This window comes from Drosophila subobscura, chromosome O (genome assembly GCF_008121235.1).
Source record: "Drosophila subobscura isolate 14011-0131.10 chromosome O, UCBerk_Dsub_1.0, whole genome shotgun sequence".
In the NCBI taxonomy this organism is placed as follows: Eukaryota; Metazoa; Arthropoda; class Insecta; order Diptera; family Drosophilidae; genus Drosophila; species Drosophila subobscura.
In genome coordinates, this window is record NC_048533.1 from 11,495,619 (window position 1) to 11,510,541 (window position 14,923).

At 41.7% G+C, this 14,923-nt stretch overlaps 1 protein-coding gene across 34 annotated transcripts in view; it reads left to right on the forward strand.

Moving 5' to 3' along the window:
* Window positions 1–13,880, forward strand: part of LOC117898571 (regulating synaptic membrane exocytosis protein 1) — a 49,345-nt gene extending 35,465 nt beyond the window's left edge. For 19 of the 34 annotated variants that reach the window (XM_034808071.1, XM_034808069.1, XM_034808058.1 and 16 more), the window contains 6 exons: window positions 716–3,645; window positions 3,712–3,837; window positions 4,200–4,446; window positions 8,596–8,773; window positions 8,837–9,004; window positions 9,071–9,395. In XM_034808071.1, coding sequence (XP_034663962.1) covers window positions 716–3,645; window positions 3,712–3,837; window positions 4,200–4,446; window positions 8,596–8,773; window positions 8,837–9,004; window positions 9,071–9,274 — 3,853 coding nt within the window. In that variant the 3' untranslated portion in view covers window positions 9,275–9,395. Of the gene's footprint in view, window positions 1–715; window positions 3,646–3,711; window positions 3,838–4,199; window positions 5,134–7,026; window positions 7,244–8,595; window positions 8,774–8,836; window positions 9,005–9,070; window positions 9,396–9,819; window positions 10,088–10,518; window positions 10,728–11,025 lie in introns of those variants that run through there. The other 15 variants (XM_034808082.1, XM_034808080.1, XM_034808086.1 and 12 more) reach the window with 10 other exon arrangements.
* Window positions 13,881–14,923: the final 1,043 nt, after the last annotated feature.

The following is a 14,923-nucleotide window of genomic DNA, read 5'->3' on the forward strand; positions in this document are numbered from 1 at the left end:
TTTCCCCTCAATTAGGCTCTGAATTAGTTGATTAGAAAACAGCGCGCTTACCGCCTGTAGACACAAAACACGGATACACAAATACACAAACAAAAAACAAACCAAAAACTGTACAACACTCAAACAAAAACAAATGCAAAGCAAGGCAAAAAAAAACATAAAGTTTCTTTTCTGCATTTACTTTTTGCGTTTACCAACCGACAAAACAAAACAAAAATATCGAATAAAAATCAACTCGCTCTCTCAACGCTCTCGCCGCTCGCTCTGTCTCTCGCGCGCGCTCTCGCCACTCTCTTTTGTGTTTGAAAATGCTTCTCAACACACGCTTACACACGCCACCCACTCACCAACACACACCACAAAATAAACCACACACCACATAAACTACGAACCACAACAATGAACACGCTGACCTCGGACGTCGATCGTCGATCCTATTGTATTTCATATATTTGTAACATAAAATCAACATCAACAACTATAACAACAAAATAACAATTGAAACATTCCATCGAACCCCACCACCAACCGTAAATCCACCACACGCGCTGAGTGCTGTCTTCCAACCACCAACCACTCGTCACTCGTTGCATGATTAACCACACAACAATCCCCGATATAAACTACACCAACGATATAAAACTACACCACCCGATACCACCACTACCCAACCCGTTACCAAAACCGTTACCGTTACCCGATAAATAACCGATAGCTTCGCCCACAACTGGCGCAATCTCTTTGGCGTACGCAACAGCTTCTTGGGTGGAGGAGCCACCGGCGGAGGACCCGTGACTGGACTCCGCATGATGCATCCCCTGGATGCAGCCCACCGTGCCAACACCATCGAGGTGGATGACTGTGACTATCTGCCGCACGTGGCGGGTGGGGGCGGCACACAGCAGCTGCTGCTGCTGGAGCAGCTCGAGCAGTTGCAGCATTTGGCGGCCATGGCGGCCGCCGATTCCCCACCCATTTCGGCGGGACTCGGACTCGGCGTTGGAATGGGATGTGGGATGGGGATGGGAGTGCCGCAACGTGTTCTGGTGACGGACGCTAATAGCGGCGAACTGGTCGAGCAATTCTTCGTGGAGCCGGCCACAGCCGCCGAGGAGACTTCGGTCATTGATCCGCTTGATCCACTCGAACCACTCGATCCTCATGTGCATTTGCATCCACATTCCGTGTACTATTCGCCTCATTTGTCCTCAGCAGTCACCAACAACCACCATCCGTCATTTCTGACGCCCAACGACATGTTCCAACGACGGTCCAACGGACAGACAACACCCGCCTCCGCCTCAGCCTCTGCCTCCGCCTCAGCCTTTGCTCATGCCTATCCGCTGCCGCTGCCACTGCCCAGTTTTGAGCAATTCAAGCGCATTACCACGCCCGTCATGAATCTCTTCCGCAGCTCTTCGCCCATTCCCAATGTCCACGCCCACGCCCATGACCACGCCCACACGGTATCCTCATCGCCCAGCTCGTACGTGGGCTATGTGCGGGACCATCTGGATAAGAGCTGCAGCCACTGCCAGAACGGCAGCCAGCCGGTGGTGCTCTCCACGAACACGGCCCTGGCCATGCCCGGACTGACGATCGGCGCCTGCACTGATCCCTGCTGCCTGGTGGACGCGCATCCGCATCCGCAGCACCAACCGATCGCGTATCCGTACAGCGCGGAGCAACTGCTGCGCCGCCCCTCGCTCTCCGCTTCGATGTACCAGCCGAGCAGCTCGGAGCCCTCGCTGCCCACCATGGACCCGGCAATGTGCGGCGAGTGCGTCGACCAGCACTTCCTGGGCGGCCTCACCGGCCCCCAGGTGAACCTCGGCGCCGTGCCCACCTATCACGTGCACACGCCCACGCCGACCGCCCATCGTCGGGCCAAGGCGCAGCTGGCGGCGCCTCCGTCGCTGCCCACCCAGTCCGTGCTGCGTCTCTCGCGCCAGCTGAGCGAGGACGCCTTGGTGTCCGCCGTGCCCATCTCTGAGTCGACGGCCAAGGCGCAGCCCACCTCGATCCTGAAGAAGCCGAAACTGGAGCGCCGGCGCATGTTCCACGAGGGCCAGTCACGCTCCCTGGACTACGATGATCTGCACAACAAGAGCTGGGGCCGTCGTCGCATCCGCTACGAGGATGAGGTGGCCCAACATGAGGCGGCCGCCTATCCCTATCCCCATTCCTATCCCTATCCCCACTCCTCAACGTCCCCGGCGGAGGGACAGTTGCCCATGTCGCGGCGCTACGGATCTGAGACAAACATTCGTCAGTCGTACATGGGCGCCAATGTGGATGCCCACAATCCGCTGAGCCACTCGCATTTCCTGGTCACCGATGACAAAATCGTGACCATCACCTATGACTCGGACGTGGGCTGGACACGGCGCGGCGTGGCCCCTTCGCTTTTTCGTGGGCCGCACCGGCAGCAGCGCGGAGCCATGTCGCTGGATCTGCAACGGACCAATCAGCAGAAGCTCTACGGCCCTGCGGCGCCGTATTTGAAGCGTCGGCGGAATCTGCCGCATCCGCCCAGTGCACAGAATGCGCACAATTTCTCGCCCATGGAGGCACGGGACGGTGGATCGACGGGGATGGACTATGCACTGCCGCAGCATGGTGGCGAGCAGCGGGGCGGTAACGTCGGAATCGGAAACGGTAGCGGGGGCGGGGGCGGGGGCGGTGGTCAACACAACAATATGAACAGTAACAGTACCACACTCAACCAATCACACCACCAAAATCACACCACCAACCACCACCACAATAGCCAACAACAACAAGCGAGTAGTGTTAGTGTTAGTCAAAGTCACAACAAAAAAGGGAAAGAAGGCATCGCTATCGGCGGAACGATGGCATCATCGGAGCAACAGACGAAATCTAGTAGTGGGAGCGGTGGTGCAACATCTGCTGCCGCTGCTGGCAATATCGTCGTCGGTGGTAATAATGCTAATAATGCTTCTTCTTCCTCTTTTGCAAATCCCCCACAACAACATCATGGTGTCGCCAATCAACCAATTACAACAAATGCATCACCCAACACCAACACGAACACCAACATTAACAATTACAACAATTACATGAACAATAACAACTACAACAACAACCAAAACCGTGCCCAATCATCATCAACACAACCACAACAACAACAACAACAATTACAACAATTACAACAACCAAACACAAATTCAACAACACCAATGAACACAACAACGAATGACGTGACTCATGACGCAACAAATCCCACACAACAACAACAAAATACATGCACAAATCAATCAACAACAACAATCACAACTTCAACAACAACAACAAACACATCGTCGAATGCAACGAATGCGGCGACAACGACGACGACAACAACAACGACAACTGCAACAACAACAACAACAACTGCAACAAATGCTACAACAACTGCCACAAATCCAACAACGAATACAAATACAACAAATAATACGAACGATACAAACGCAACAACAACGAACGATGCGGATGCGGACGCGGATGCTCCGCTCGATGCCATCGACTGGGATGCAATCGACGCCATGTTGGATGACGACTTCAGCGAGTACGACAAGGACAAGAACGGCACTGAGGGTGGTGCCAAATCCACAGAAGGTGGCGCCGAGGGAGAAGATAAAGCTGGTAGAATTTTTGTTTATTCATTCATAATATTTTGTATCCATTAACTAACATGATATCTCCCTGCAGATGGTAGCCAATCGGATACCGCCAATGATCGCAAGAAAGGCGGCACCGTGGACCAGGAACGCTCGCCCAAAGGCGGCAGCGGCATGGGCAAGAAATCCAATTCCACATCCCAGCTGTCCGCAACAGGTAGGACAATTTTGAGTCCATTTAAGTGTTTGCGCTCGTTTACAGTTCTCTCGTTCTGTTGCCTTGTGTTTCGTAATCGATATTCAGACAATCAGTCAGTCTGTCTGTCAGTCAATCAATCAGTTATCAGTCAATCAGTTAGTCAATGCATTGTAGGCTCAAGCCGGGAATTGTATCCGGTTGATGCTGCATTCCATCGTCGTCTTTTTTGTTTCCTACACACATTTCTTAGACTTATTCTTTTACGTTCATTACTAACCGTATAACCATTGAAGCTAACCCATTGCCTATACTAACTAAATACTAAAAACAAAAACAATTAAATAACAAATGAAATATGTATGTATATGCCGTACTCGAAGGTCGTAAAAGACGTATGGGCTTTGGAAAGAAGGGTAAGAACTCGTTCACGGTGCATCGGAGCGAAGAGGTGCTGCCCGGTGATATCACGCGGGAGCTGCGCGGTGGCGGTGGCGTTGGCGTCGCTGGTGCCGGTGCTGGTGGTGCCAGCGGTGCTGCCGGAGGCGGTGGCGGTGGCCTGTCGCGTGGCTCGTCCTCGGAGGCGGATGCCATTGAGCAGTTTTTCGGCGATGGCGCCGGTGGGGAAAGGTGCGCACAAGTTCAACTTACTCTCTATCTCTATCTATCTATCTATCTTCCAACTCTCTCTCTCTAACTCTAACTCTATGCTATACTACAACTATCAGTTATATTTTCGGTTAAGTTTTAATTTTTGGTGACTTTCTTTTTGGTTTTGAGTTGCCTTAATTTTCGTAAAGAGGAAAATAAGAAAATGAAACGAAAATCCATGAGAAACGAAACGCTAATTCAGATGATTAATGATGATAAACATTAGTTAGCACAGAAAAAAACAGTAACCAGTAAGCAGTAACAGTACCATTAACAGTAACAAAATAACAGTAAAACAGTAACAACAAGAAACACTCCAAGTAAGCCTCCAAATTAAACAGAAAAAACTCCCTTTAAGCACACAGGATGTCATGTCCTTCTACTCATAGCTGTAAGAGCTTTTCAACAACTTTGCTCTCTCGCTCTCGCTCTCTGTTTCTTTCTCGCTCTGCGCTCTCAAATGCTTTTCTGCAAAAAGCTTTGTTTCAAGCAAAAGCTCTCTCGCGCGCGCGCTCTCTCTTTCTCTCACTCGCTCTGACGCTGACGCTGCAGGCATGACAAACTGTACCCTGTAACTGTACCCAGCCTACTCCTGATTTACTTGATTTATGATTTCCGCTCTCACCTATGAAACGCAGGCCCAGCAAGCCCAGCCAAAAACAAAACTAAAAACCAGAACAAAACCCAACCAAAAACCAAATAAAAACCAACAAACAATCCAAAGTCGATACGTATTTTTAGGCTTAACAGGGAATACTCGAATGAAATTCCCAATGGCGATGATGATGCGAGGCACACCAAAAGCTTTGCCTGGCCGCAGTTGCGTGCCGCTGGAAATCGTAGCAAATGCGGCACAACGCAAAGCTTTTGGCTGTGCGACAACAAACCAACCAACAGCAGCAGCAGCAGCACACACTTTTCACGCTCACTGTATGTGGGGTGTGCTCGTGTGTCTGCTCCGTTTAGCATTTTACTTTCGTAGCGAGATTTGTTTATCAAGAATAATTAATTACTAACCCCCAGTTCCTATTGTTAATGCCATTTATCGATAATAATACTATACCATATTGATTTCAATATCCCACACATATATCCAACATTTTATTCTAGAATTCAGTTCGATTTGCATGCATTGAGTTATACCAAAACCAATACCTATACCTTTACCTATATACTCGTAACCACTCGTACGCGACATACCCAGCTACCTATTAATCTCTTACAGCCTCCGTAGCTCCTTAACTCTGTATCGCATAATGATATTACAATCTCGTAAAACTTAGATACGATTCCCATTTATGTAGCTCGCGTCGTGTCGTGTGCGGTAAGAGTTATCCAACATTCTTCATGCTCGAAGGAGAAGAAATATAAACTCGTAAGGGTCCCCCACACCATACACATTTTTCCAACAATATCCAACACTTTGGAGCATGCCCGAGGATATTTGATAAGCTGATATATCCCCATGAACCCATGTCAACGAACTAATGTTTATCATCTGTTTCCAACAAGATTTTACTTCAGTTTCATTATACTTTGCGAAAACAATTTGGATATATTCTATTACATAAAAAAAAACATATATATATACAGGGAGCTCTGTCACAGAAAGTCAACAGCCATGCCATCCAACAAAACAACAACAATAACAATCAACATAACACATAAAAAGCTCACCACAACAAGAACAACTAACAACAAAACAACAACCAAAGCAGCATAAAGCATCCACCAAAATGAAATCATCTGAGAATTGGCCAACCAAATACAGCAACCAAATTCGCATTGCATTCAACAAGCGATACCAGATATACCAAGTGCATCATCAGATATCTAATATAATACTCTATAAATACAACTAGAAGAACACATCCAATGCAAGCAAGCAAGCAAATGAAACTCCTTAGTCTGGACCGAGCTGGCGGAGGTCCAAGCTGGGAATCGATGCCAGTTCTTTCAATTGCAAAATGAAAAACTAACAATCAATCAATCACCCTGCAAATAGTAGCCAATGAGTAAATGTTTTAAGTTGCGCCACAATATATAAATATATATACATATATACATATAGGATAATGTATATTTAGTCTATAATGTTCTATGTTCTTACCTGATATTCAGTTTCTCGTTTTTGCTTTATTTTGATTACTCTTTTTGGTTTTGTTTTGTACATCTTTGCGTTTTCGTTTAAGACTCTTCTCTGTGGCTTTGATTTCTGTACAGTTATTTCGCTATTTCTTTCGGTGCAGCCAGCTTCGATTACGATTACGATTACCAATACGATTTTGATATTAGATTCGGTTCCGTTCCGGTTTCCAAGAGCCCAACGTCGATGAGTAGTCCCCAGATGCAGTAACCAGCGTCGCAATTTCACTTCACTCTGCATTGTTGCTGTTTGTTCGCTTTTGAGTTTCGATAACGATGCCGATACCGATAACGATAACGTAACACACCCTTTTTTTGTATATATAACTGTACCATATGCCACCACACATACGAGTAGTATATATCAATATATATCTCAATATATATATGTATAAATATCGTTGTTTCCGACAGAACAAGAGCAGTATCAGGCACAGTATTCAGGCAGCTCGACTAGCTCCGCTAGTCAGCACCATCATATCACACTACCACCACCACATCCATATTATCAACGGCAGTCGCGCGGCTCGGCGGGCAGCATCCAGCGATCGGTGGAGGTGCCGCCGGTGCTCTCAGTGACCCGTTACAGTGCCGGCAGTATACACTCGATATCTAGCTCCGAGGGTTCATCGTAAGTTTTACTACCACCCGTTCGAACGTTCGGCATTCAGCCGTTAGCGATAACGATTTACGATTAACGATAGCAATTAAATTACAATTTCCAAACAACAACCAAAAAAATATCTACATATTAAGAAATTGACAAAAAAAACTCTCCTCTCCATCTGTTTCTCTCTCTGTCAACTTTGCCTGTGCCTCTTCTCTATCTCTCTCTCTGTGTGATTCTCTCTCTCTCCTTTACACTGTCCAACTTTAATGAATAAAACTGTTTTTCGATTGGCTTTTGTATATGGTAATCTATGTCGCGTTCCTAACTATAATTTTGACTCTAACTCTTACACTCTCTCTCTCTTCATCTCTCTATCTCTGCCTTCCCTTTTTTTGCCGTCATCTTAATTGTTGTCTATGTGAGCCTTGAAACCGTTGAAAGCGACAGCCTGCATTATTCCGTGTAACCCTCCTTCTATATTTTCTCTTAAATGTATTTTCACGTAATTTTTGCTTCAGTTTCATTTCGATTCTCTTCCACTTCTTTGTGTATTTTTCTTGTGTAACCACGTGATTTTCAGTATTGATTTTATCCTTTTTATTTTGCAGCAATATCTACTACCTATATATATATGTATATGTATATAAGAAAGTTATTCTCACCTCTCGATGTGTGTGTGTGTAAATAAAAGACAAATGTCGAGTACTTAGAGTACAATTTAGACCTAGGCACCTAGACCTTTCCAGCACTGTGGCTCTTTATAGGGTACTTGCCCACCCAACCTACTCTCCCTCTCAAAGAATATTTCAATAGACGACTACCATAGTACATATCTTCCAATTCTTGGGGAAGATCGTTTGGACACGCATCATCTAAGCGACTCCAACTTCCAGCTAGTTTTAGTACCTTCTTCTCTCTCTCTCTGTGCACTTTTGCTCCTGGGAACGCTATGAACGCTTGCATGCCACCATCTCGAATTGCGATCAGTGACTTTCTCTCTCTCTCTCTGTCTGTCTCTCCTTTTGCACCGCCACAACCGCCTGTCACCCAATAACCACCCAAACACTCGACCATTTCAGACCACAAACAGATGCAGTCGCAACCACCAAAAACCACCAATCCACCAACAAACTACTTACAACTACATTTAACTGTCTTTCTACAACTCCCTGTGTATAAGAGTTATTTCTTTCTTGACAAATTTGTTGTGAATTATTATGATCTCTTTTTTAAATGATCTCCAACTGAGAGAGAGGTTTACCCTCTAGCTAATCTAATAGAAATGAAGCACCACCATGATGCAATACTAATCCTAATACTCTTTACACAACTCCCATTCTGCGTCATATCCTCGTTCCCACTGAAACATGCAGATTCTCTCCCTCGTTGCGCAATGATGGAGCCCTCAATGAGTTTGTCGAGGGCCTGGGACCGGGACAACTGGTGGGGCGCCAGGTGCTGGGTGCACCCTCCCTGGGCGACATTCAGCTATCGATGTGCCATCAAAAAGGCTTTCTGGAGGTGGAGGTCATACGAGCCAGAGGATTGACGGTACGTTTTACATAATTCAAAATATGGAAAATACATATAATAAATTATCTTTTCTGTGTGCAGCAAAAACCCTCATCGAAGATGCTGCCCGCACCGTATGTGAAGGTGTATCTGGTGTCAGGCAAGAACTGTGTCGACAAGATGAAGACTTCGACGGCGCGTCGCACCCTGGATCCACTCTATCAGCAGCAGTTGGTGTTCAAGCACTCCTACGCTGGTTGCATACTCCAGGCGAGACTCTTTGAAATATATTTTACAAGCAAATTTCAATTCAAACTAATCGTTTGTCTCTTTTAGATAACCGTTTGGGGCGACTACGGGCGCATCGAGAAGAAAGTGTTCATGGGCGTTGCTCAGATAATGCTCGATGATCTGAATCTGTCAAATATCGTGATCGGCTGGTACAAGCTCTTTGGCACCACCTCACTGGTCAGTTGTTCTACTGTAGGTTTAGGCTCTAGGCGCTCATCGTTAGCCTCACTCGATTCACTCAAACTCTAGGACTTAGCGATATGTCTGCGAACTAAATTCGAAACGTACAAATACCAAATGAAACTTAGCTAGAACTTGCACTAGCAAGTGGCCACAAAAAGAAAACACTTGCATTATTTAGTATTTATATTACACAGACACTTACACACACACATACACATACACATACACAATATATATATTTAATATATGTATTTGCATACGTACATATGTCTCGACATTGAGTTCCGTATTGACCGTAATGTAAAACTAATTTACCAACCAACATTTAATCAGCAAACTAAAATTAAACAATTTGTAGAGTAGTTAAAATCACAAAAAAAACAAACAACAACAACAACAAAAACACCTGTAAAATCAGCAGAACAAAATCAAGCGAATTGGTTCGATACGCGCTTAACGAAGCAACTTAAAATAATATCGATAAAATAGTAAACATCTCAAATGCATTTGTTTTTAGTTAGCAAATATATAGTTACATACCTATAAATATAATAATGACACAGACACACGCACACCTGTAAATGAAACGCTTGTTATATTCACACACACAGACACCGAAACACCCACAACCACCACAACCATGAGGCCAACAACAACAACAACCACAACAACATCAAGATCCACAACAACAGCAATTTGCATTGTATGCTGAAAAGCTGAAATGAACAATGAAATGTTGATCGCAACCAAAAACAAACGAACCAAAATCAAAAATCAAAAATTAATATATAAATATATATCCTATCTCGCAAAAAGTCACCATAAATCTACTGTTACTACAACGTAGCTTTCACATAGACTCGTTCAATACTCATATAGGTATGTTTCTCTATCCCCGAACTACCCCCAATCACAAACAAAAATCAATTCAAATACTCGTAGAAACTCACATTCTCACACACACACATTTTGTTAAGCATTTCTTTAGTGCATGCCTCGTAGATGATTAAACAAGAAAATATATTAAATATATATATTCTCTATACAACTATCATTTAATAGCCACAACTGAGTGGTCAGTAAAGTGGTGCATCATTGATCACAAACACAATAACCACAATACTTTTACTTACATAAAATGGCAAATCTTGGCTAACACATAAATAGCTAACACAATATAATACTCACGATAAATTAGCTTTCGCCTAGGCTAGCTCTATCTTAACAACTAATATTCTCTAACAAAAGCAAAGTTCAACAAGTTCTTCTTTAAAACAAATGTAAATCAAATTTTAAAACCACCACACCAGGGTCGTCCGATTGTTTGGGCCGGTGAATCAGTCATAATGGAGGAGCCGGGTGAATAACACTTTTCAACACAAACAACACCACAACCAACAACAAGAAAAACAACAACAACAACAACTACTACAACAACAACCAACACCACAACGAAAACACTTTAGGCACCCAAGCACAATTCCAATACCAAAGCGAACTTAAAACTGAACTGAATTCAGTAAGTGAATTAATCTACAAATTCAATAAACTGGCGTCTCCTGCTTACAACACTCTCTAGCGCGCTAGTCAACTCACACACACACACACACACATTCTGCCACCTTTGCCATTTTACAGCACACTGCAGAAAAAAGAAAATAAACCCAATTAAAAAAGAAAACAAAACTATAAATAAACCCAATTAAAAAATATCCATCAAAAAAACAACAAACAATTAAAAGCTAATAGACATTTTTCTACAATTAAGAGCAACTGTGACTAATATTTTTGTGATTATTTTTCCGCAATTCTTACAGTAACCCTTGCAAAGAGCTGCCAGCCAGGCAGCCAAATAGCAAAGGACCAAGGTCAGCCTGCAGCAGCGGAAGCAACGCGGCCGCCGCCCGATGAAACCCATTCGTCATGTTGCTGGCCTAAGCTAAGTCCAAAATCGTAATTTTTTCTATTCTACAACCAAAGAAGAGGGAGATTTTCAAAGAAAAATTAAGAAGAAACACGAGAAAAAACGATGAAAGAGAAAAATATCTAATTTTTGTAAGTCATGAAAACAAATGCATTTAACGAACCGAGAACCGAGAACACAAGAGCAGAGCAGTAAAAAGATTAAAACTATGGAAAACCCAGATACAAGATAGATATATATATACGAGTACATATATATACATACATATACACATACATACATATATATATAATGGATAACATTTGACAAAAAAAGGATACTTGTAAATTATGCATATTTAAATTAATTTTTACTACACACCTAAGATCACTATTATTTTCGTAATACGATTACTACGATTATTATTACTTAAAAAAAAACTATTATTGATAAAAGAGAGTTAAAAGAGGAGCAGAAAAAAACCAATAACCGAAAACCAAAGAAAGAAGAGAAAGTAAGGAGAGAAAGTGCTGTCAGTCATGCCTAAGCCAACGCTTAAGCTTGAGCAGCGTGCGGAAAGGTGGATATAAAATGTTTATAAAATAATTAGCTAAATCTAAATCGAAAATCTGTAAGTAAAATTTATAGATTTTCACAAGATGGCAGTTATTTAAGTATATATACATAAATATATATATATATTAATATTAAAATCTATATATATATAAATATATTTACAGTTTAAGCAAGCAAAGAACCACTAACACTTAAATAAGCCTAACTTACGATTAAACCTAAACTTAAAGTTAAAGTTTAAGGTTTGGGTAACTACAAATGAAATGGGAGATTAATTCTAGAGATATATGAGATGATGATATATGTATTAATCGAACAACAACAACCAAAACCACAAATATTTACCAAGCGAGAGATGAGCAAGTTTAACTTAATACAAATTCTCAACTTAAGCTGTACATAGAATCGATCCACACACAAACACTTACACTTTGCATAGACACACCACATCCGGACTTTCGATTGACGATTGTCGTGATCTTTATAGGCTTTATAGAAATTATTTAGCTCTACACTCCGGCAAAAACTCCACAGCAAACCCCAAAATGTGCGAGTTTTTGCCGGCTAGTGATGGGCCCACAGCTATGTATTCATATAATTTCAACTTGAGCAAATGAGAAACAACTCTCACACACACACACACACTCTCTCTCTATCTCTCTCTCTCGATATATAGACACATACTACTATATACTACAAAGCGATTTTGTTGTAGCTGCCCGCGCTTCACCTTTTTCACGCTTCTAGAGAATCGCTATAGAATCCGTTTGCGCCGACTCGGTTCCAATCAAACTTGCCTCGAACAAACGCAAAAAAAAACGCATCAAGTACCTTCAAGTTAATAGTGTGAGCTGTAAAAATCGTTACCTGCTTGCCAAAGACACATTACATTAACAAACATAAACACATAGCGTCGTAACACATTAGCATAAATGGAAAAAATAATAGGAAAAACGGATGGGAAGAAGGGAAGGAAAACCAAAGATAGTTTGCAATTTAATATTACCTACATTTTAGTTTGAGAGTTGTTCCATTGGTGTTCTTTTGGTGCAACATTTTGCAATGCATTCCCAAGGGAGGAGCCCTGGACTCCGCCAATTGGTTCACTTTTAAGGAAACATATCACAGGCCTGGCAAAGAGACAGAGTGATGGATGGGAGCAGTTTACTTTTATACATACATACAATATATAGTGTACTCGTATTAGGGCTATAGTCAATGAAATATTATAATTAATAGACGAGAAACGTAGCTATTGTTCCTATCCAGTTATTTAATGTTCGTAATGTTCTCTTTTGCTTTCACTCATGGCTACGGATATTGATTTGAACCTTTCCGTCCATTCATTCAGCTTTCAGCAAACACACAACAAGATAAAGTTAAATATATAAAATACATTGACAGGTGCATATCCATCCAAGCAGCTGCAGCTTCCTATATCAGAATTACGACAACTACACAGATACGTAAAGAATTTGCCAAATTACCCCTGAAAGAATGCATTCAAAATGTTGCCACAACAAGAGCTTGGGAAAACCACTCATTAAAAGGAAAGAAGATGAAGATGAAGAAAAGAGAAGAAAAAAAAATCAACTACCAGCGAGGTTTCCAGCAACTAATTATACGATATATAAATCAGAGATACATACATGAAAAAAAAAGTTCATACAGACATTATAGATAATCAGATTTGTACACTCCACTCCGATAGTCACGAACTTCATACGAACTTTTCTATGATAAAAACTCTCTCTCTCTATCTCTCTCTCTTTATCTTTGTATTGTTTCCACTGCTCTCCTTCAGCAAACATTCGAAGATGCTTTAATTAATCAGCAAACCAACCAAGAATATGAACAGAAAGTGCAACAAACTGCGGTAAGAGCCGTAGTTGAAGTGCTCCTTCCGTTTACAATTGGAATAAGACCAAATTTGATAGGGAAATAATTAGTTGAGATACTCTTTCGGAAAGGGCACTTCCTTCGTTGAGACATAGATGAAAATTCTTATTAGAATTCCTCTAGAATTCGTTACATTTAAGTCACACAAATGACAAAAGCATATAGAAAATGTTACTGAAGCAAATGAAGCAAAGATATATTACGGCAAGTTATTTCAAAGGGCAAACCAAAAAACGAGAAACAAAACAAAACCAAAATGCTATCTACACAACAACCACAAGAACAACAGAAGAATATATCATTTATTGCAAATGTTGAACACAAAATTTGATTAGGAGGCAGGGGCCAGCGCTCGCTGGGCGCTCTGGATACCTTGTATTGTATTTTAATATCTCGACAACAATCGAAGGTCGAGAAACGACAATAAACTGTGAAAAGAATATGTAAAAAACAAAAACCAAAAAAACCAAAAAACTAAAATTATATTATTAACAAGATTTGCAGAGAAGGGCATTATTAATATTGATGAACACACAGAAACTTGAAACTTGTGTAAAACTAAAAACTAAAGAGAAACTTTAATGAAAAGCAACATTTAAATAACAAAACAAAGGAAAATTCATTAAAAATTGTTTTCTAATAAAGCAGAAAATGGCGTTTCATTCCCCCCAGGTAAGAAAACTCTCAGATTGTTTTGGGGTTTCACATAAAGCGGTGGTATTTCTTTATTTACCATTGATAAACCATTTAATCCATATATAGTATGTATAAATAATTTAAACATTTATGCATTTATTGATTTATCATATTAAATATATATTTAGATGCGTTTATCCGTGTGGTGTGCCATATAGGGTATTGGGTTTAACCTTACTATCATTTACAAGTTTCGCTCGCTTATACAAAAAATCTGATCCATGATATACGTAATAATTCAATTGGTGTACTTTTACTTCTTTTTTTTTTGGGTATTTCATTTGAATTAACTTTTAATTGAATTATGAAATTATGTTACAAAAGTTTCTCGTTTGCTTAAACGTTGCTAACACGTTTATTTTAGTGCGTTTCTCAAAGGAACCAAAGTTAAAGACGACATACTAAACTATATTTATGGCCTATCCTCTATCGTATCAATGCATAGGATTTCTACAGTTGTTTTTGGGGTCTCTTGTTTAGGTTCTGGTGTAGTTGAGTGCCTTTTAAATTGTTTTATAACACTAATCAGTCTTTATAACCAAAATAAATACGATGGGCCTATCGAATCCTCTACCATGATGGTGCACGCGTGCTGTCTAAGGATTATCTTGAACAATTATGCAAAGCTTAATCCCTCCTCC